This window comes from Sceloporus occidentalis, unplaced genomic scaffold (assembly GCF_023333645.1).
Source record: "Sceloporus occidentalis isolate IW3139 unplaced genomic scaffold, rSceOcc1.0.p SCAF_6, whole genome shotgun sequence".
Taxonomy (NCBI): domain Eukaryota; kingdom Metazoa; phylum Chordata; class Lepidosauria; order Squamata; family Phrynosomatidae; genus Sceloporus; species Sceloporus occidentalis.
In genome coordinates this window covers 131,197,643-131,220,847 of record NW_028316986.1, presented here as the reverse complement: position 1 = coordinate 131,220,847, position 23,205 = coordinate 131,197,643, and the positions used below count along the sequence as shown (strand labels likewise).

At 40.6% G+C, this 23,205-nt stretch overlaps 1 protein-coding gene across 1 annotated transcript in view; it reads right to left on the bottom strand.

Annotated features, from left to right (window-relative positions):
• Positions 1-23,205, bottom strand: part of EYS (EGF-like photoreceptor maintenance factor) — a 670,725-nt gene that overhangs the window by 603,005 nt on the left and 44,515 nt on the right. Inside the window, exon 2 of the mRNA XM_089530993.1 lies at positions 21,628-21,749. Coding sequence (XP_089387119.1) covers positions 21,628-21,749 — 122 coding nt within the window. The remainder of the gene's footprint in view (positions 1-21,627; positions 21,750-23,205) is intronic.

Genomic DNA, 23,205 nt, shown 5'->3' with positions numbered 1-23,205 from the left:
TTAGAATTAGTTCAGAAAATTCAGGTTATTTCATTCTATGTCCATCTTTTGTTTCTGCCCAGAAGTGACCAGCCTTTACCATATCATCAGTGAAATCTCTTTCCACTGTGTCTACTGTTGCAGGAGAATTTGCCCTAACTGGTCAAAGTGGATTCAGACTTACCCTACTTGTCATGGTAAGATCAGGAAGGGAAGGGAACAGAAGGGAAAAATATTCAAAATATGATTGAAAAACATGCTTTTTGAGTGTCAAAAAACCTTCATGAGAAGAATGCTGATTTGATGAGAAACTTCACAGTTTGAGATTTATCCTGGGCAAAATCTGCACGTGGTTGCTTTGCACAGAAAAGGGCATATACTGAGCAGGAAACCACATTTTTCTCTGTGAAAAAATAGTATTTTATTGGAGAAATATTAATTCCTGCATGGGAAATGTTGTTTTCTGCACAAGAAAAAAATATAATTAGGGATTTATTCTCCATAAAATTCACACACAATTTATTTGCACAGAAAACATCATTTTCTATGGAGAAAATAGTGTTTTTTGCACAAAACATTTCATTCAGATACAGAAAATGCTGTTCCCTGCACAGAAAATGCTGTTATCTGTGTGAATCAGCCAAGTGTGAATGCAGAACAAATCACCAATTACAGCTTTTTTTCCGTGCAGAAAACAACAAGAAGAAAAGTTTTGCATTGGAATATCAGTTTTCACATAGAAAATGCTGTTTATGGTGCAGAAAATGTTTTCTACATGCGAATCTTGCATAGAATAAATCCTGAATTGTAAATAACCTTTGGAAACAGTGTGATTTTTTAAAAGGATGTTCTTACAACAGGAAGAAAATTGCTGAAATTATTCAATGCTATCTTCAAGAAGAATCTTAGTGAAGAATTGCATCCTTAGATTTCCAATTAGGCCATGAATGCTGCTCTGATCAGACTAAGGCATGCAATTCTTACTACGTTTCTTCTCAAAGGTAGCAATGAAATTTTCTACAATTTCAACAATTGTCTTTTCACTTTGAGACAAGGGCGGGATACAGACCGCCGCTTTGCGACGGTCTCCCGCCGGCGCCATTTGCTCCGCGCGGGAGCTGCAGCAGCCAAACCACGCGGCTCCCGCGCGGAGCAAAAAAGAAGCTCCATTTCGGAGCTTCTTTCCGTGGCGCACTGATGACGCCGCGAAGCGCCAAGGGCGCATTCGTGACATCATTAGCGCCGTGACACGTCTGGATGCTATGCGTCCAGTACGTAAAGATGGCGGCGCCCATGTGGAAAGGGCGCTGCCATCTTGTACGTATTCTATACGTACTAGGGTTAGGGGGGTGCGGAAGCACCGCCCCTTCCTAACCCTAGTACGTATAGAATACGTACTATATGGCGGTTTGTATCCCGCCATAGTTTTTCAAATACTATTCACAGTTTAGGACTTATGCTGCACAAAATTCACACTTGATTGTTTTGTGCTGAAAATAGCATTTTCTGCATGAGAAAAAAATTTCAGCACAGAAATAGTAATTCCTGCACAGAAAATACTTTGATGTTGATTTTTTTAAAAAAACCTATTTTTCAAGTATTTCTAAAATATTATTTGCATCCCTAGATCAGATGCAACAATGCTTAGAGATGCCTGGAGCAATGGCAAATGTAATCCCCGTGATTTCCAGAATCTGTGGCCACTGCTATGCATTCTCAGAAAAGAAAGCATTACCACACTACTCAGATGAAGCAAAGTGTCTCGTGCAGAATAATTGCTGACATCGTGTGACATGGAAGACTACCAATAGTAACTTCCTGTACTCCCAACAAGCAGGCTAGAGGCCTGGCATTGTAACTTTCAGAAGCATGAGTGTAGGATGCACTGGCTATAAAAGTCATCATCATCCTCCATTTCTTCCTCTTTCATTTGCTTCTCCACCCAAGTAGCCATTTGTCAGTGACTGAAAGTTGTGAAGATTTTGCCCTTCAGGTCAGTCATCTACTTGAGGAGTGTTTTTGCACTGAGTTGGGAGGGGTTAAGGGAATGTAGAATCATTGGTGCTATTTCAAAAGATGACAGTTTAGTACAGGAAGAACAAATAACCAATCTCCAGTAAACATCCTATAGACAACTTTGGGATGGAAGAGAGTTCTCTGGAACTCCACTTCAAGTTGCAGAGTCCAGGTGAGGAAGAGGCGGACTTGGCCTATGGTGCCACTGACTCTTGAAATTTGTAAGGGTATGTGGGCAGGGTAGGCCTGCCTTAACAATGGCTTGTTGGACAATGGCCAACCATCAGCTATGGCACCTAATGGGAATGAGTGAATCACTCACAGCACTGTGATCCAGACTAATCCTGGCTTTAGCATAAGTCTATACTCATTGAGAGCCATCTTGCAGATCTTTTGTGAATAATATAATAAATGTGGCTCCAATACATGCCAACTGTAAAACTAATTGGACCAGTTCCATAGCAGGATTATAGTGTCTAAATCTTCCTGAGCAATAACAAGTTTCCAGAAAAACATTCTACTCCCCCCAAAAAAATTAATATCTATTTTTAATATCTAAGAATAGCATTTACAATGATATTTTATATTTACATGAAATTGCTTATAACTCATTCTCCATGGTTCAATGGGATTTAATGCCAGTGGCAATTCCTGTAATACTCTCAAAATTTTCCTTCTTTGTGTATGTCATAGGCATTGGCCATGCATGAAATATCTCATCTATACCAAACACTGATGGATGGGTTTTCCTTTCATTTCTAATGAGGCATTGTAAAGTGCCTGCACCATTTTATATTTGTTTGTTTAAACTTCATATTTTACTAGGATTTCTTTAAAGATGTTGCTGTGCTTTCAGCAAACCACTGAATGAAGGGCAAAAGAACAAACAAAATTGATTTTGTTATGACTCATCTGCAGTAGACATGCATAACAAAGGGTTTAGATTAGAAATAATGAGGTCACTAAGTTTCTTTTTGGGCACTTTTCCTTGCCTGTTTTTACTCTCTTTATACGTTCTCCAATTTCAACTTTTTTTCACAAAAATAAGTCTCCAGCTGGCATTAATTGTGGATTCACACAACCAATTTGTTGGACACAATGTAGCAAATCGTAGGCCCAATTCATGCATTACTGGATTTGGGTGATTACCAGTCCTTTGTATGTGGATTCTTTGCCATTCCTATAACGTCTGAAAGAAGAAAGCATGTTTTTGGATGCTCTACACAAATATTTCCCACCCCAGTGACCCTCCAATCTGAATATCTCACACTGTTGACAGTAGTACACTTCTGATCATAGCAACAGTCTTCTTCTAATGTGTTTTCCACACATTACCAGAATGAAGCACATGGACATCTTTTATATTGGGGCAAATGACAACTGTGGTGATGGGCGTTCAATTTTCACTGACAAATCCCTCCCCCCCTAAGAGTTGTCAATGTAGTTTGACACAGTGGCTGACATCCTGTGCCAGCAGACAGCTATGATTCCTCCCTTCCAAAAAAAATCCCCCTCTACCTCTTAAACCAAGCAATGCTCTGACCAAAAGGTTTCTAAGATTCTGCAGATCGAAGCACTGGAAATGATTATTGCAGTGCTCTCCCTGTCTTGGGGCACATTGCAGCTGCAGATATACCTTGAGGTTTTGCCATAGCTGCATGTGTCAGCATACCCCATAAATGGGAGAGTGGTGCATTTATCATTTCCCAGTGACTTAATCTGCAGCATCTCATACCCTTTTTGGTTGGGGACCTGCTTGGCTTAAGAGATGCATTTTTAGGTTTGCATTTGGTAATTAATTACCATAAATATAGATAATTATGAATCACAAAAGCTATCAGATTTTAAGTCCACTTTAGGAACTTACCTCATTCACATTTAATTTTGAAGCCAGATTTTATCTCATGTGCCCGGAACGAGCACCAAAAGATATACATTTTAATGGTACATGTCTGTCAAGAAGTAGCACCATTATAACATTAAGATAAAAAACACAGGGGATGTTTAAGTGGTACATGTGTCAACTTCAATAAAGCAAAATCAATGCACCTTCTTACTAAAATTGTTCTTGTGAGTTTAGACCAATATCCAAATAGAAACTTTCACAATGCTACTCATTTCAGTTGTCTCTTATCCAGAACTAGAGTTGCCTATATGATAACTCTTCCGTTACCACCATTCTGTTCTTGACACCAGATTGTCAGTCTCTACTGTAGGCTATATGAATGATTTAGTTCTGCATACATTCAGATAACATATTTTGAAAAATTGAGTAGCATCTAACATGATCTAATTAGAAAGTCATTTTCTGAATTTGTTTGGGGACAACTGTGTCAATCTGTATCATTTTAGCTAAATTCTGGGACCACACACATTTGGGAAATCTAATGCTATTGCTATAGGAACCTGCAGCTCTTTCAAGTAATTCAGTTCACATGTAACACTGTTAAGAGATGACTCTTTCAAAAGTTTTGGTGCACAAGTTTCCAATTTCCACTTAGCACAACTCAGTACTACTAATACCAATTTCCACTTAGCACAACTCAGTACTACTAATACTGGTTAAAGATGAAGATATTTACCAAATTTTTCAACAAAGATGCATGTAGTAGATGCAGATAACAAAGGAAAAGTGTTTTGGCTACCCTGAAATCAGATGTGGGTGTGGGAGTTCCCATAGTAATCATAAGAGAAAAAAGAATTAGAAATAAATTAAAGGCTACTGTTAGTCTATAGAACAATATACCAATCTACTAAATCTATCACTGTTCCATAATGTTCTGCCACCAACTGAGAGACACAATGGAAAAACATGTTATCATAATAAAATATGACATGAAATTTATTTCATTACTAAGGAAATTTTTCCTTTTGGCTGTTTCTGCTACACAAGAAAGCAAATCTGATTACTAATCTTTTTCATCTTTTTCTATTACAAAGAGAATTGGTTTGTACAATGCTGTAAACCATGGTTTAGCATGACTTATATTATCCTGAAGGAAACTGAGCAAAGTGTCAGGCTCATACATCCCCCTGCCACACACAACTTAGAGGAGGACTTGGACAGTGTTTAGTTTAATTTTTTAAAACCACCAAGTTTAGTGTTATGACCAAGGATCCTTGTTTAATCCTCATGCAACAACATTTTCTTTTTAAAAGGCACTTGTATTGAGCAAATTGGGAGATATTTTCTGACCCCTGTGCAAATTCTATATAATGTATATAAGGTACACTTCTTTCGTTTCCTGATACTCATAAGAATTCCCACCCATGGGAGACGAGCCTACTGACATCCAGATACATTACACATCAAAGATTACTAAAATAATTTAAAAAATTAAGTAGAGCATTTCTTTATTTCAATATATAATATAATATTGGCTGTCACAAAAAAGAGTACCCTGACAGAAAAATATAAATTTATTGGGAGATTTGTTTTGTCCTGACTATTCTTGCTTGTTAAAGCAAAAATCACCATCATCCTCCCAGTGCATTTCCACAGTAAGTGGCTGACATGTGAAACTGTTCAGGTAGCAGTGCTCCAGAATGCCTTTATTGTAAACCGAGTTGTGTGTGGATTTGGTAGTGAGAGGTGACTCTGGTGACTTAAAAGTTCCATCTTGGTGCACGAAGGCTGAAACAAATTTCAGGCAGATGCTAAAAAAGCTGGCTTCAACCAATGGGTTTAAAAATTGTTTAAGCAGGCAGATTAACCCTGATTGCCAGGTAGAGTATTTAATATTATTCAGACTTTTCTAATAGCATATGCTACTTCTTCCAGTGCCAGCTAGCTTACATAGCAAGGGGTGGATTAGAAGGCCCCTGTGGCCCATTCCAGTTCTAAGATTTGATGATACTATGAGTGTTTCCTTAATAAAACTTTATTATTATTATTATTATTAAATTTTAATCCCCTTGTTCTGAACATGAATGTCACTGGTCAGCCAAAGTAGCTGTTCCATCAAATAAAAGAGTCTCATTCACAGAAGATTCTCTTCCATGAGCATAACACTCTTTCGAAAAATGGAAGCTCTTTTCATGTAGGGCCTGAGTACACTGGATCACATTCTGTATGCTTTGAGGACTATGTCCTACAATTATACACTGCTTTTCTTTTGGTGATTTAATACAGCCTTTTACATTTTAATGCCCCCCCCCTCTCCTTTGTCACTTCGGCTGTCATACTAAACACCAAAACAAATGTTATAGTTATGTAGAGCTGATTTGGAAAGTGCAAGTGAAACATTGCTGCAGCTTTTTGTAAGGAATGACTTATATTGGCCATCTCCCTTGCAAATCAATGTGCCTAAAACATCTTTCCCATAAATGAATGGATTTTCTGCATTATTACATAGCTGGAAAGTAAACTGGAAAATAAATGTTAATTTTGATGCTGAGTTCAGCCTGCCTTCTGCTGCTACTGGCACTGCTTTAAACTGCCATTGCCTTCGTGCTTTCAACTACACCTTCTCCAGCAGCAATGAACAGCTTCAGCCACAGATGGAGAATCTGTATAGTGCTTACTGGTCCCAGATGCCAGGCTCTGGAACACTTCTTGCTAGCAGCATCTGGCTGTTTTCCTGGCACATCCATCTGTGCTTCATGGACAGTTCTTCTTCTGGTTTTGTGCAGAGCTGTGTCTCAGATCCTTTTATAGTTTGGCTGTAAAAATAAAAACTTCTGGCTGGTCTTTAGTTATGCCCACAGTGGAAATGGGGAGGTAGGCAAGGGGGTGGAGGCAGGGAAGTCAGAAGAAAGAGCAGACTCCCATACAATGCCTGCAACTTCATTATACAATCTCAAATTAAGGAGAACACCAAGGGCTAGAGAGCCAAGTGTTGTCGCGGCAGAGAGACGCAGAGACAGGAATGGGGGTCCAAAGCTTCCTTGGCCAGGTCTTGGCCAGCCCCTTTTATTGACATTAGGGTCGCATTGGGTTTACATTTATCTCATATCACATCAGAAGGCAATTAGCAGGATCGGGGACCAATGTGTACTCAGGAAAATCCTATCTAGCAAAGGGAGCAGGATGTGTACATTGTCTCAGCCGAATCAACATGGGCTTATCCAATTATGGATAAAGCATTGTCAACCAGAAGATGAGTCATGATTTCGTGGTTTGCCAGCGAAGCCATCACATCCTGTTCTCGGTTGACATTGCTATCCTGGGAGAGGTGCACCCCCCGGGCTTTCCAGGGGATGCCACAAAGTGTGATCAACTGTTGCAACCCAAATGCACAAGAGGGCATGAGTCATGAATGGACATAGTTTCCCATATTGTTTTCTACCTGTGGTTACTCTATTGGTTATCTCATCTGTGCCTGCTGCTAAACCTTCAGTATCTTGACACTGATAGTGTTAATATGTTAGTTAAACAGGAATATATTGAGCAAACAAATCATTACTGCTATAAGAAACTGTAGTGTGGGGGGAAGGAGAGGAATTTCCTTGATTTAATAAAATATAGCAATTTTATAATCCATCGCTTTATAGGCCACAAGTACAACTGAAGTCAAAACTCCTAAACAAAATGGCCCATTTCAAAGATATTCACAACAGGGCCGTAGCTAGGGGAGGGCAGGCGGGGCAAGGCCCTCGGGCCCCCACTCAAAGGGGCCCCCGCACCACCCTCCCTCGCCTCGCCTCGCCAATCTCTCTCTGTCTTCCCTGCATGGCCTGCCCAGCCTTTCCTTCCCAACAACAGGGAAGTCAGGAAGACTGGAGTCGTGGCCATGTGGGGCCTGAGGGGGAGGTGCCAGGCTGGCAAAAGGGAGCTTTGGAGGAGAGGGAGGGACGGACGGATGAGAGGCTGCATCAGGCTGCATCCACACTGGAGAAATAACCGGGGTTTTGGCAGCGCTTTAACTCTTTCTGGCTCACAGCTATGGAACTCTGGGAGTTGAAACATGTTATGGGGCCCTGATATCAAGGTTTGAGTGTTTTCCTGGCTCACAGCTATGGAACTCTGGGAGTTGGAGCATGCTGTGGGGCCCAGATATCAAGGCTTAAGTGTTTTTCTGGCTCAAGGCTATGGAATTCTGGGAGTTGACATATGTTGTGGGACCCAGAGCTCAAAGCTTAACTCTTTTTGACCTCCTTTTATACGACACGTCCTATATTTCACATTTCTGCCCAGAAGGAATTTCAAAACATCCTCTATTTTTTGTAAGATGACCAAATGTCCTCCTTTTCCAGGACGTGTCCTATGTTTCAACTTTCTGGCCAGGAGGAATGTCAAAATGTCTTCCATTTTTGGTAGGATGACCACATGTCCTCCTTTATCCAGGACACAGCCTACATTTCAGCCCTTCCCAGGAGCAATGTCAAAATGTCCTCCATTTTAGCAGGATGACCAGACGGCATCCTTTATCCAGGACATGTCCTACATTTCTGCCCAGGAGGAATTTCAAAACATCCTGGTTTGTTCAGAGTTTGCCTTTGCCGGTCTTTCCTTGAGGCTGAGAGTGTGTGACTTACTTGCCTAGTGGATTTTCTTGCTTTGTTCAGAGAGTTTGCCTTTGGTGACTTGGGTGTGTACGAGTGTGCGCCTTCAAGAGGTTTTCTTGGAAGGTTTGTTCAGAGAGGGTTTGACTTTGTCATCCTCTGAGGCTGAGAGAGTGTGAGTTGCCCCAAGGTTTTCTTGAAAGATTTGTTCAGAGGGAATTTCTCTTCACCTTCCCTTAAGGCTGAGAGAGTGTGACAAGTCCAGTGAGTTTTTTATGCCCAAAGAAGGGATTGAACCTTGGTTCTCCTCCACCGCTGCCTCCTGCCACACTTCCTCAGATGCATTTAGTCTCAGAGGTGCTCCAAAATCTCTATGTCTTTTAATTCTTTTATTATTATTATGTTTAACTGAAAGAAAGAAGTTGGCAGCATGAGCTTTCCTAAAGTCTGCTTCCTCAGATGCATTTAGTCTCAGACGTGCAACAAGATCTCCACAATATAAGAATTTATATTACTTGTTTTAAAAAATTAATAATTTAGTTGGTTATGTCCTCCATTTTTCTTAAATGTCCTATATTTTGGGGTAAATCTTGTCCTACATTTTGGGGTAAATTTTATACTACATTTTTTTCTACATTTTGTCCCAGTTTGGTGGTAGAAAATTATGACAACCGAGCCATGATATGCGGCTCCTTTATCCACTGCAACAGAGGCAGCATAAGCACTCTGGAGAGGTGCTGTGACGTCCCTCATGCGCTGCACCATTTGGACATGGCACATGAGCCATGTCATCGACACGCGCCCCATGTAAATAGCGGTGTGCCAAGATGGCGCCTGTGGCTCGTGGTAGGACTCAGGATATAAAAAAATATAGGGGCCCCAAATGTACTTTCTGCCCCACAGCCCCTAAAGGACTAGCTATGGGCCTGATTCACAATCCCTTTTAACTGAAGTGATTCTGATCTGAACTAGTCCAATCTGAAGCAGGCTTATCCCGAAGCTTCAAGACCTGTTTGGAAGGCAGTATTTATGTAAGCCCTTTTTGAACTTCCCACCAGCTTTTCTTCACATACATGACCAGCAGCTTGAAATGAGGAAGAGACTTTATCAGGACTTTCCAAACAATGTGTTTTGTGAAGAGATGTGGCAGCACATGTTTCAGTGTCTTCCATTTCTCTTTCAAGAATTTGTGGTAATGAGAATTTTTTTTAAAGGTTCCCTTTTGATAGATATTTACCCAAATTAATATTTCTTCATACCTGTTAATGAAACCTGAAGGGTTGGGGGGGGGGTGCAGGACATATTTGTTTGCTTTGTATGAATGAACCATACAAAGAAACCCAAACTTACAGATTGCTTAGTCTGGGCTCAGGGACTGGGGGGGGGGGGGGGGGTTTGAGGAAAAAAAACATAAGTGTGGGAAAAAATAAAATTGCAGATACCTCCTTCTTGAGTCTGGTTGATATACTCCCACAATTAGATCTCTTAGCATGAGGAGCCCTGGTGGCACAGTGGTTAAATGCCTGTACTGCAGCCATTCACTCGAAACCACAAGGTTGCGAGTTCAAGACCAGCAAAAGGGCCCAAGCTCGACTCAGGCTTGCATCCTTCCGAGGTCGCTAAAATGAGTACCCAGACTGTTGGGGGCAAATTAGCTTACTTGCTAATTAGCTTACTTGCTGTTCACTGCTATGATCTTTGGAATAGCGGTATATAAATAAAACAAATTATTATTATTATGACACAAGAAACAATGAGACTTTTTTGCATCACCAACTTGATATGACTGGAGGATCATTGCCTTACCAAATTTAGACATAGAGCTCTACCTATATATAAACGTTTTAGAGGATGATCATGAACAGTAATAGTTTCCTCTCAGATCAGTCTAGACTCTGGGCTTTGAGAGCTTAAGTTTTAAAAAACTGGATTTGAATCCCTCAGTACTAAACCATGGTTGTGCTGCATTATGGTTGCTACTACCTTTTCTTCAGCAGCTTCTCATTTCTTATACTTATATAGCAGGCAGGATCAATACAATCATTTCCATGTTGAGAACACATACATTGGTTGAGTTTGGCTCATGCAAACAACGGACAATATCATTGCAGTTTGTTTGTGAAGACTTTTAACTAATTCACAAATTTCTTCATATTCAGTACTAAAAAGAATCTGAAGTTCAAAAAATGTAAATTCAGGGGAAGGCAAAGTCTTTTCTTCTTCTGACCCAGAGCAATCCTGTGAGCAAGAAGAGTGGAGATGTACTTCAATGCTATCTAAATGGTGTTGGAGAGGCATAGAATTATAGAAGCATAGAGTTAGAAGAGACCAGAAGAGCTGCCCAGTCCAACCCTCTCCCATGCAGAAGAAGAGAAGAAAAAGCAATCTTCACTCTCCCAGATCTGTTAGTCACTCTTTTTCTCTGGCATTGCAACTGTAGGAAGATGGTGCCAGGGAACAGTTCTGCTTCTAACCACTGATTAGCCACAGAAGTGTGCCCTGGCACCATCTGTTTGCCATTCTGCAGCTAAGAAAAATATATTCTGCAATGCCAAAAAGGTACTTATATTGGTGCTAGCTCTACTTACCTCAGCATAAAGCACCAAATGGGTTCCAGCTTATCTCTGCCAATTTCATACAATCTTGGCACAGTACGGTATGGAGCTATTTGTTGACCATTCCATCTTTGTCATTGAGAAGACATCTAAATCTTCCCAAAAAATGAACTTCAGACCTAAACCTTAGGGTGGTTTTTATGTGAGGCTCCAAACTGAAGGAGTCTTCTTTCAAAGCACCAAGGCCCCATTCCCACTGGCCTATAAATCGAATCAAGAATTGGATTATAGGAACTTCATTCCCATTTGAACTCACGTTCGATCCTTGTTTAAGGAAAATCATTCCCATTTGAATCTGGGTTCGATCCAACTTTGATCAATTTCTCTAGCTAAAACCCAAATCAGCAGTGGATAACCTGGGTTATCCTGACATCACTTTTCCAGAGGATTTTTTTTTTTTTTTTTTTTTTGCAGCTGCTGTGTTGGATGCGCGGCAAATTAATGGGAATGACAAGGGTGTCCGAATCAGGGGAGGAGCAATGTTCAAGGGGCTGTCCCAGGGGTGTCACCAGCTTTGTTCTTTCCTGGTATTCCTGGTGCCAATTTCCCCTGTTCGCGTACCCAGGTGGTGTGTAAAACTTTACTTTTTAAAAACTTTTTTTTAAAAAAGAAAGTTAAACTGGGGTTTTTGGAGAGGGAGGGGAAAAGAAAGGAAAGGGGAGAAGGGATATGGAGAAAGGGATGCTGGTGAAAACTTTTTGTGACTGGAAAGGAAAAACAAAGAGAGAGAAAAAACCCCAAACCCTGAACGTGGCTCCTGCATCCAGCCTTGTCTCCTTTTTTGAGACAGAAAAGGGGTGGCTGACTGCTACATATTGGGGCGGTTTGAAGAAGAAGAGTCCCCCTTCTGGGGAAGAGACCTATGGAGGCCAGGAGCCTCCTCACTCAGGCACTCCTCAGCTTTGTGGTGGCTTACTGGGAAGGAAATGCCTTCCCCCAAATCCTCCTCAGGCAGGAATGATGGACCTGAGGCTTTTGCTCATGAGGAGCCCCATTGGGTTGCAAGTGGGTGCCTCTTTCTGCCTTGGAAAACCCCGATGCTCCCAACTGTAATTAAAGGGCCTTAGGCTGCCTAAGCACCCCCCAAAAAAAATTAAAGGGAGGAATGCTAAGAAATACAACGCCCTCTCTTTTTATGTCCAACCCAATAACAATCCAATACCTATCCAATCCAACTTTTTTCTCTTCAAATTCCCCACAGAGCCACCCTTCTCTCCCTCTCTTTGCAAATAATAATAATAATAATAATAATAATAATAATAAATATTCGAGTGTGTAAAACTTTTTTTTTTTAAAAAAAGCAGAAAGTTAAACTGTTTTTTTAGAGGGAGGGGAAAAGAAATGAAAGAGGAGAAGGGATATGGAGAAAGGGAGGCTGGCGAAAACTTTTTGTGAGTGGAAAGGAAAAAGAGGGGGGGGGGGGAACCAAAACCCTGAATGTAGCTCCTGCATCCAGCCTTGTTTCCTTTTTTGAGACAGAAAAAGGGTGGCTGGCTGCTGCATATTGGGGTGGTTGGAAGAAGAAGGGGGGATAAGAAGAAGAAGGTAGGATTAGATGTCACTGTTATGTCTAATCGCCTAAGCGCTTGATTGACAGCTTTAAAAAAACGGTTCCAGAAAGGCAATGGGAATGAGGAACAAAAAAACCCGTGTCAAAATACAATGGAGAAATATCAATGGTAATGAGAACATGGGTCAAGAAAAACTGAGTATGTTTGCTCCCTTTTGTAATGGGAATGATGGACCTGATTTGAATACGACTCGGAAACTTGATCCGATCCAGACTCGCAGCGATATGTCGCTTTATATGCCCAGTGGGAAGGCAGCTCAAGAGGGCATCCAAAATCACCCCTCCCCCCTTAAAATGCACACTGAACTGTGGATAAAGCTAGTGGTTGGGAATGTAAATCTTCACTTTTTCTATTTCATTATTCCATTTGTCAAAAGATTCCTCTCCACTAGGTGAGATTATGACAATATTTGCACATTTTCTGATAATTGTTAACAGTTAGGGACTTTTTTTCAGACCAAAATTCATTTTTAATAGCAAAATATGTTGTTTTATGGAAAATACAATACAGTGCTTTTTTTAAAAAAAAAATCACAGTTGTGGTTTAAAAGGTATTTTTCTTTTAACTCTCAAGGAGAAGCAAAATAAATAAATAAAAATAAAAATTGCTTGATAAATCCCCTCCTCTCATTGGATATCTATCTTGAGATATCTTTTTTTGACTATTCTTTTAATCTGTAGTCTTAATAAGATTGTTAAATCATTCCTGACCAAACTATAGACCCAGAGCTTGATCTATATAAATGGCTTAGAGGGGGATCATGAACATTGATACTTGTCCCACAATTCAGTCCAATGACTATGCTGCACTATTGTTTCTTTGCCTCAGATTAGGATATGGAGGCCACCTGCAATTGACAATGAATCTCTCCAGAGACTGGCTCAAAAACTGCACTGTATGACTACCCCCTTTTTCCTTCCTCTTTAGAACAGGAGCAAATGAGTTACCACTTTGTTGTAAAAGAAACAAAAACCAAAAGAAAGGACTAGTCTGACTTTGTCGACGAGTGAACTACTGTTTCCTCCTTTCATATAGCCTTTGTTGGGTAACTGGGTAAAGCTGCTTTAGTTCCTACCTCTATAGATCATAGAATAAATTCAGATATTTCATTCCCTTTTGATGAAATAAAAGTCCAATGTATCCAATACCTTTCATTTCTAATTTGCTATGACTATATTCTCTTACAAGTGCACCTCCACTCCAAAAACTGCATATAAGATTTTGTGTACTTCACTGTAGCATTCCACACTTCTCTGGTTTTGGCTGCCTTTAGCAGTGATTTCCCCATCCAGGCTCAGTAAGACTTATTAAACAACTTCTGCATTGCTTCCTGCCCAAAGGGCACATATTTTGTTTATTTGTCAGTGGTTTCTCAGAGCAGTGTCGTTTTTACATAAAAACCCTCAAACATAAAAATTTAAAACAACCTGCTATCAAAATGTGGTAAACATTTTTCAAGCCAATGTTTCTGTTTATACCTGCACATAAAGCAAAATGGATGCCCCAGCTATCTTGCATGAGGCAAGGATAATATTTAAAATATGGCCTATTTTTATTCTCCTTTGGGTGGAAAAAGATGGAAATGGTTCTTGGTGAGAATAGGTTTAATATGCTTGCTGCTAAAATTATAAAGGCCTGTTTAAATATTTGTATAACCACCTCCCAGGTGTTATCTGTATGGGCAGGTAGCTGAGAACTCAGTATTCTGAAGAACAAAAGGAGAGGTGCAAATAATGTATCCACACCATCATCTAAGCAATATTACCATAAAGAGGAAAAAAATAGAATATAGCCAAAGGAAGAATGCAAGTGAATGGCAGATGCATATGTGATATCTTCATTCTCTCTCTTTCTCTAAACTGTGTATTTCACTCTCTGTCAACTATATCTAGATTTATTTATATTATTTTACTACTTCAGCAATCTCAATAGCACTTTCCAGCATGCAAAATGCTTTTCAGTTCTTGGATACATTATTTCCTCTGCATGCAATTTTGATGGGATATAGCGTGCCATCCTCCTATTTCTACAGTACTGGACAGTTTTTGAAAGTATTAAAAAGCAGTGCAGGAAGTAATGACTCTGTGTAAGGTACCATTTATGCAGAATTTAGAGGAGAAGACATGAAAGTTGTGGGTTGGCATCATGTTTCGTATTTACAAGGTCATAAGTTAGACTTTTGACCTTGCAAATTTTGCTATTCACCTTTAAAATTGTGGCACATTTGTGGCACAAATAGAAATCCAAAGAGTCACACCAATTGAAGGAGTTCTATAATGCTAGCGAGCAGGGCACTGAAATATGATCCATGACGCCCCTTTCCACCAACAAGCCATAGTGTGATGAATAGTTTTGACAAAACCCTACAGAGGTCTCTGAAGCTGCTCCTCATCATCACACCACAAGGTGTAGAAGGGGCTGGATGTGTCATCCTTCAGCAGCCTTCTCATTAGAATCATAGACCTCTTTCAGTCAGCTTAGTTTTTAAGGTGTGCACAGGGCGGTGTTAGCATACCCTGCAATCCCTCCTGCTGCATATGGGGTCTTCATAATTAATCTCTAGCATGGACCATAACTGGCCATCATGATGATGACCTAATACATATTTTGGGAATTATAGTGGCCCAAAGTTGCTAGAGATGCACCAGTGTTGAGTTCATGCTGGCCAGGGCATGCCCGGCTAATAATAATAATAATAATAATAATAATATGGGTTATGCTAAATATGACACATTCCTTTTACCTGTATTTTGCATTTGCTATGGGAAAGGAAATGGAAGGAACAAAGGAAGACATTTGTCATAACAAACAGAGATCTTATCCTGTTTTCTCTCTTTGAGGTTCTACATTTCACATACCTCTCTAATAATTTCTTTCAGATCACTTCAATGCACTGACATCTTGGTGCTAAAAATCACTACTACTACTACATAATAATAATAATAATAATAACAACAACAATAATAATATTTTTATTTATATACCACCCATTAAAATAACATACAGCATAAAAACAATATATTTCCCTCCCCCCTTAAAAAGTTATTAAACTGCATATCTAATTTAAAACCACAATAATTAGTTAAACCAACAATAAATTAAACAAAATAAAACCAACCAATAAACCACTGCAACTTCAGTTCTAAAGAAAGAAAAAGGGGGCTTTGGAGACATTACTGAGGAGGGGGGAGATCCTGAGATCCTGAGGCCGGGATATTTCAGTCTGGGAAGGCCTGCCTGAAGAGATCCGCCTTGACAGCCTTCTTGAAGCTGTCTAAAGATGTTAATTGACGGATCTTGTCCGGCAGGTCATTCCAGAGCCAGGGGGCGACAGCAGAAAAAGCCCTCCGGGAGGTCGCCGCAAGCCTTGATTTTTGAGGCTGCAACAAGTTCCTCCCAGAGGACCGGAGGGTGTGGGGAGGATTGTATGGGAAGAGGCAGACTCTGAGATAGCTTGGACCCAAGCCATTTAGGGCTTTAAAGGTAATAACCAACACCTTGTACTGGGCCCGGAAACCAATAGGCAGCCAGTGGAGGGACCTCAGAACCGGAGTGATATGGTCCCTTCTAGATGTTCCTGACACAAGCCTGGCTGCCAAGTTTTGAACCAACTGTAGTTTCCGAACCAGGCACAAGGGTAGCCCCATGTAGAGCGCATTACAGAAGTCAAGGCGTGAGGTTACCAGTGCGTGCACAACAGTCTCGAGATCCCTTACTTCCAGAAAAGGGCGCAGCTGGCGTATCAGCCAAAGCTGATAACAGGCGCTCCTGACCGTCGCATTCACCTGATTTGTCACCAGGAGCGACAAGTCAAGGAGCACCCCCAGACTGCGAACACAGTCACTGGAGGAGAGTGTGATCCCATCCAGGACTGGTGGTTGCAACCCAATTCTTGGTTTTCCAGACCAGTTTATTCACTCCTTGGTAAAAATCATCAAAGCTTTTGGGTACACAACACATACCCTGATGGCAAGTTTTTAGGTATAAAACACTTTGCCCCTAATCATTCTTGTTCATTTTTTCCAGGTGTACCCTCAGATGCTGTTCGAGTCTCCCGTGGTCCTCTCTCTTCAAGACAGGCAAATATAACCCCTCTTAACCCTAAAATCTTCCACTATCCAAATTCTCAGCCTTCTCTTTCTGTAGACTTGTGTGAATCTTATTGCTGAATGAGTTCTTGCAGGTTTGAGTGCTCCCTTGCACCTTTCTAAATAAAAACATCATTTATTCAGAACTGGAAGGTAGTGTGGGGTTTTTGTTTTTTGTTTTGGTGTGTGTGTGGTTAGTACTGGTATAAATAGGCCCTTCACCATTTTAGTCGCCCTCCTTTGGACACGCTCCAATTTCTCAATGTCCTTTTTGAATTGTGGCGCCCAGAACTGGACACAATATTCCAGGTAGGGCATGACCAAAGCAGAATACAGTGGCATTATTATTTCCCTTGATCTAGACACTATACTTTTATTGATGCAGCCTAAAATTGCATTGGCCTTTTTAGCTGCCGCATCGCACTGTTGACTCATGTTCAACTTGTGATCTACTTGGACTCCTAGATCCCCTTCACATGTAGTCTCCTTAAGCCAGGTGTCCCCCATCATTAATACTCTTAATGAAAATACCCACTTTATACATGTTCAGCATCAATGTAAGGAGAAATGCATTTCACCTCAAGAATTTGCACATTTCCAAGACTTAGGCGGGTTACAGACCGCCATGAAAGTACGTGCGGAGCGCGTACTAGGGTTAGGGAGGTGTGGTGCTTCCGCACCTCCCTAACCCTAATACGCGCTCCGTGCATAAAAAATGACGGCGGCCGTTCCAGACGGCTGCCGTCATCAGGATGTCACGGCCGCACCACCTCTATATGGGGTGGCGCGGATGTGACATCCTCGCTCTGTGCCAGGGTGCCTAGGGCGCCCTTAGCGCAAACCAGGAAGGAACTCTGTGTCGGAGCTCCTTCCTGGTTTGCGGCGCCGCTTTGCTTCGCTGGGCGCAGCCTTCAGACGGCTGCGCCCAGCGAAGCAAGGACGAAAGGGGCCAAGCGGCCCCTTTCTCCCCCTCCCCGCTGCTGTGGGGTGTCCTTGGGGCTTGAAGCCCCAAGGACACCCCTTTTCAAGCTGCGGGGAAGTGGCGTTTTGCCGCTTCTGAAAAGCGGCGGATTGGGGCCTCAGCGGCTGCCGTTCTGACCACTGAGGCCCCGATACACTGGGGAAAGGGGCGGGTACAGTCCGCCCCAAACAGGCGGTCTGTAACCCGCCTTATAAAGCATTTTGGCAGAAAGTCCAGCACTATAGCTACACCAATAATGCCAGACAAAAAGGTAGTGTTCTTGGGTCGCTTTGGATCCAGACTATCCACTGACCCCTCATTCCCTGGATGTGTTCCAGAACTAGAGGGAAATTATATAAACCTGGAAGATGGGAAGCATCCACCTGGGAGAAAGGGTAAAGAAAGGTGAGGAAAGGCTTGCCTTGCACTCTGGTTGGTAAGAGCCTGACAGAACTTAGGAAATTGTAGTTTCTCCTCCATGTACTCCTGTCACACACAGCCAAGTTATCACAAAATTGGTCTTTAAATACTTTTTGTGTTTGACTAATATTGTTCTGATTCTTTGGCATAGAAATCTATTTTTTGCATAGTTGTTTTAAGTATGTTTGTTGTGAAGTCTGTTATCACTAAATACAACATAAAATGCATAAGCAATAAAGTCACTACATGAAAAAAAGCATTTTGGAGGAAGTGTGCACATAAAATGTGCAGATTTGTAATTTTAACCAGTTAAATGTGCACAATTTAAAAATGCATTAACACTTAACTCAATGAGGGAATGCATAAGTGAAGTAAAATGAATGCCTAAATATGCACACTAGAGGAAAATTAAGAAATTTGCGCAAATGTTGGTGAAATGCAGCAAAATTGAGACTGAGAGATTTTTACATTCTTCCACAATATACTGGTGGTCTCTGTGGAGTGCCCTTTCGCATAAAAAATGGAATAGTTTTCAAGAAAACATTGGGGTTTCACCACTGCTGGTATACCCTTCGACACTCTCAGCAGTTTGCTCTGTCCAGCTCTTACCTTTGGTTGGATTACCACGTTGCAGTCTTGGCTCAAGTACGTCTTGCTCTCATTCAGTACTGTACCAGTGTCCAGTTTCTACTCATAAATGCTAAGGAGGTCTCTCATTTCAGGAGTGTTGCTCCATTAGGGGGTTAACAAGATTACTTAAAACAAATTAGTCTACTGTTCATGAATTAATTTTTTCCTTTCAATTTCTACAGGGTTAAGTGGTCTTGTTCTCCTTTTCATCCTGTGAAGTGTGTATTAAAATTCCAACATGTGTATTAAAAGTGTTGGAATCCTAACCAATTTAAACTACTGAGAAGACTCTTCATATCTCTTTACCCTGATAAAATACTCTTGGAGTATTTAAAATATTGCATGGAGGAGAAGGCAATCAATTCTTTCCCATCTCTCTCACACATCAAGAGGTTCTGTAAACTTGGTGAGAACAAGAAAATGCTTTATGTTTCTACAGGTGATGATATAGCTCAGGGGTAGGCAACCTGCGGCCCGCGGGCCGGATGCAGCCCGGCAAGGCCTTGGGACCGGCCCCAGCCCGGTCCTGCCGCCGATTGCTGCCGGGGCTTTTGGCGTCTCGCACGAGGAGCATGGTGGGGCAATTGTCTATAGAAGCCTCAGAAACATGCATTTATCTTAACATTTTTTAAAAAATCAGCAAATTTTTTCGCGTGTCCTCCCTTTTTTATTTTAAAAGTGCCCTCCATTTTAAAATTTTGTCCTACATTTGTCCCGGTTTATTTTTTTATTTAAGTCTTTAAAAAATTATTTAATTATTTATTTTTTGGCTTCGGCCCCCCAGTTGTCTGAGGGACAGCAACCCGGCCCCCGGCTCAAAAGGGTTGCCTACCCCTGATATAGCTTCATGATGATTAAAGCTGCAAACCTTCACACAGGTACCTCCAAGTAAGTCCTGTTGAACTCAGTGAACTTACTTCTGAGAAAATATGTACAGAATTATACTGTTAGTGTTATAAAATCCCTTGACATTTTTAGAAGGAGACGTCAATATCAGTGACTGGCACTGGCCTCACCTTTGGATTCATGATAAGACTGACTTAATATCAAATACTGCCATATCACAAAGGGAATGAGAATAAATGCTGTGAATTTAAAGCTAGTTGTATACACAAACAGGAAATGAGGAAAACGTTTCACCAGCAAACCAAACTGGTGATAGATGGGCAATTAAATAAATAAGACAATTCAAGTTGGCTTATTAAATCTTACAAAGCTTTTGCTTTCAGACTTACTCAGAATGTGCAGTCAAGTAGTTCACAATGACCTTTCCCTGCCAGCAGGATAATTTATTGTCAGCACTGACAGAGGGAGAGGAATGAAAGATACACTCTTGGAATACTTCTGAATCCTTTCATTCTGACAATGAAAAGCTTGGCACAATAAGACCTACAACTGATTATCAAAGAGATGTAAACAAATATAGAAGCTTTCAGGGCTGTGGGCTGACGCAGTCCTTAACAACACCACAAAATGGAACCGTGGCAATGCTTTTAGACCCCTGGATGAATAGAAGACTCAGGTTTTTTACTCATTTTAGAAAAGAAAGCAAATGAAAGGCAATTGAAAGAGCAGGGATACCATAACGGCTCATCTGGTCTTGATTAATAATATAAATTATTCAGAGATACAACAAAGAATGGCCTCATAGTTCTTCCTCAACAGACATTTTAGGAACAAAATAACAATGTATGAGATATAAGCGTAGGGAGAAATGCCTCATGTTTCCTCCTATCACATACAGCAACTACAGTGGGGATGCACCCCACTATAGTGCAATCCTACATCACTAACACAATGTGCATGAATATCACAATTATGTTGCTGTTTCCTATTCAGTTGGTAAAACTGTTAGATAGTATGATCACAAATCACAGAAACAGTTCTGTGTGCTTTCAGCCTACTAAATTAATGGGACAATGTACACTTAAATCTTTCTTGAATTGTTGCAATATGGTGGCTCATATGATAATAGTAACTAAAGAAAAAATGGTTGGCAATGACAATGGGTGCTCTACAGGTTATTATTTTTGAAATGCAAACTTGCCACTCCAATTTAACTGATGATCCAAAGAGATACATCCCTCCCATCCCCTCAGTTATAATCAAATCATCTATTTCCCCCTAACGATTTCTAAAAAGAGCAGCTAAATGGGTGGCAACAAGATCTAAAGGGTCTGACCATGTTTCCTCCTTTTGATTCAAGCACTGGGATTTTGACTCCTCTCTTTGGCATCTCTGCAGAACAGAAAGCACCTTTCATGTCAACGACCATCTTGGTTAAGAAAGCAGAAACTGTACCACAAAGTGAGCATGAACAATGAGACATGAAATATAGACATTTGAAAGGGAGAAATCCTGTCTATATAAGTACTAAAGAGGATAAACATCTGGTCACACTCACCTGACAATCAAGAATTCAGACATTCGCAAAACTTGATCACACTGACACATAAGAAAGGGATTATGCTAGCTCTGTCTCCCACTCTACTTCTCACTGCTCATTTTACCACCCACACAGCATGAAAAATCACAATGCAAGTTTCTCAACTGATGGGAAGTCTCCTACTGTCATTCTGGATTTTTCATAGCTTCTAACAGTGTGGAGAGCTTCCATGTATAGTGGAGGATTTCTTTTTCACATTGTCACTGTCTGCATGGGAAGAGTAGAGAGAAAATGACAGTAGCATGCTGCCTGTCTTTGCATGTTCTCTTTCACTGAGCAGACTACATTGGAGAACCATGGGTCTGCCCAAACACCATCTTCAAAATGTCACTGCCTGTTTATTGTAATATGGCAGTGCTGAATTTCAGCAAATGGAGAAACAAAAAGAAGAGGCAGAAATTATAAATCATAATTCAAATACCCCAGTTCATTTGGAAATGGAAAGAATGATTCTTACCGGAAGCCATTGAAGATATCAATGCAAGTCCCATTGTTCTCACAAGGCATAGAATCACACTCATCAGATTCTGATTCACAAAATGGCCCTTCCCAGCCTGCTAGGCAGATACAATGGTAACCCTAAAATAAATGAAATGAAAAAAAAAATGAACTTTTTCAGTGTTATATTGAACACTGATGGATTTCTAATGCAATTGCAAAATCATCTGGGGTTATTTTCTATTTCAGCTGAGCAGGCATTTTAAAGAACAAGATACTTATTTTAAACTTCAATATCAGTTTGGCATAGTATGATACTGAAAAAGATTGTGGGCTAAACTTAATTGCAAGTCCCAGTTGGGGAACAGCTATTCAATTAATGGGACTTCCAAACTCAAACATTAGGTAAGTTCTACTGAGTCAACTGTTTTTTTATCACCCAGCTTTATCACACAAGCCGCCTTCTCAAAGCCATCATAATAGGATACTGCCATCATATTAGGATACTAGGAAATAGATACTGTTTCCTTATTGTACATCCCTTCACTAGCATGATGGAGGCTGTTTCTGTCATCAAGGGTTTTTCACATTTTCTTCCACACTCCCTCTTATTGCCGCCCTGCTGCCCTATGCTCTACCCAGCATGCCTTTCATTTTTAATTTTTATTTGTAATGCAACTTAGCAATTACGGCAATGTGATTTAGTGATTTAGTGACACAAATGTGAAACAAAACAAAACAAAACTACCCTGTTTGGAAATAGGGCAAGGGAGACTGACACCACCCAGTCTCAGAACTGTTGTGGAAGGAACTTATCACACCTAAGGACTAATAGCACATCAGCATGATCGGGAGCAAAATCTGGCAGTGTGCTTTGCCAAACTGTGTCAGTGAGTGCTGACTTTCATCAGCATGGTGGCAGTAGGTGGTAGCCCAATGGTACATAACATGCTCTGTAAGTCTAGGGACCAATTTTTAACCCCAAATTGACACAATTGAAATTACCCTCATGCTTTGAAAATTAATAATAGTATGGATGATCAGAGACCACCTAAGCCCCTAAATTATGGAATAACTTACCAGAAGAGATCTGGATCTCTTCTGGCGGGCCTATCCACCTGACCTTTTATAGCTGAACATTCCCACTCTGACTTGATAGCATGGAAAATTGACGACGATTTGGCCTTTTTAGTGATTGATAGTAATATTGTTGTTGTTTTACTGACCGTATTTTTAGATAATATTGTATTTTGTATTGTATTGTGGTTTTTATTCTTTGCTGTAATCCCGCCTCGATCCACAGGGAGAGGCGGGAAATATAAATAAAATTTACTACTATTATTATGATTATTATTATCTAAAATGGTAGAAGTTGGATCTGTTCAGTGCTTGCATGAGAGAACTGTGAACCTTGTGTTAACTTAAAAAAAAGAGAGCATAATATAAGCATAGTAAATATAATGATTTCAGCTCTCTAAAATACAGCACAGGGAATAAGTAATGTTGTCATTGGTGTGAGTTAAGGATGTACATTAACCACAAAATTTGATCTAGACCTCTCTGATTATTTGGAAAATGGCTTAATTCAGGTCAGTTT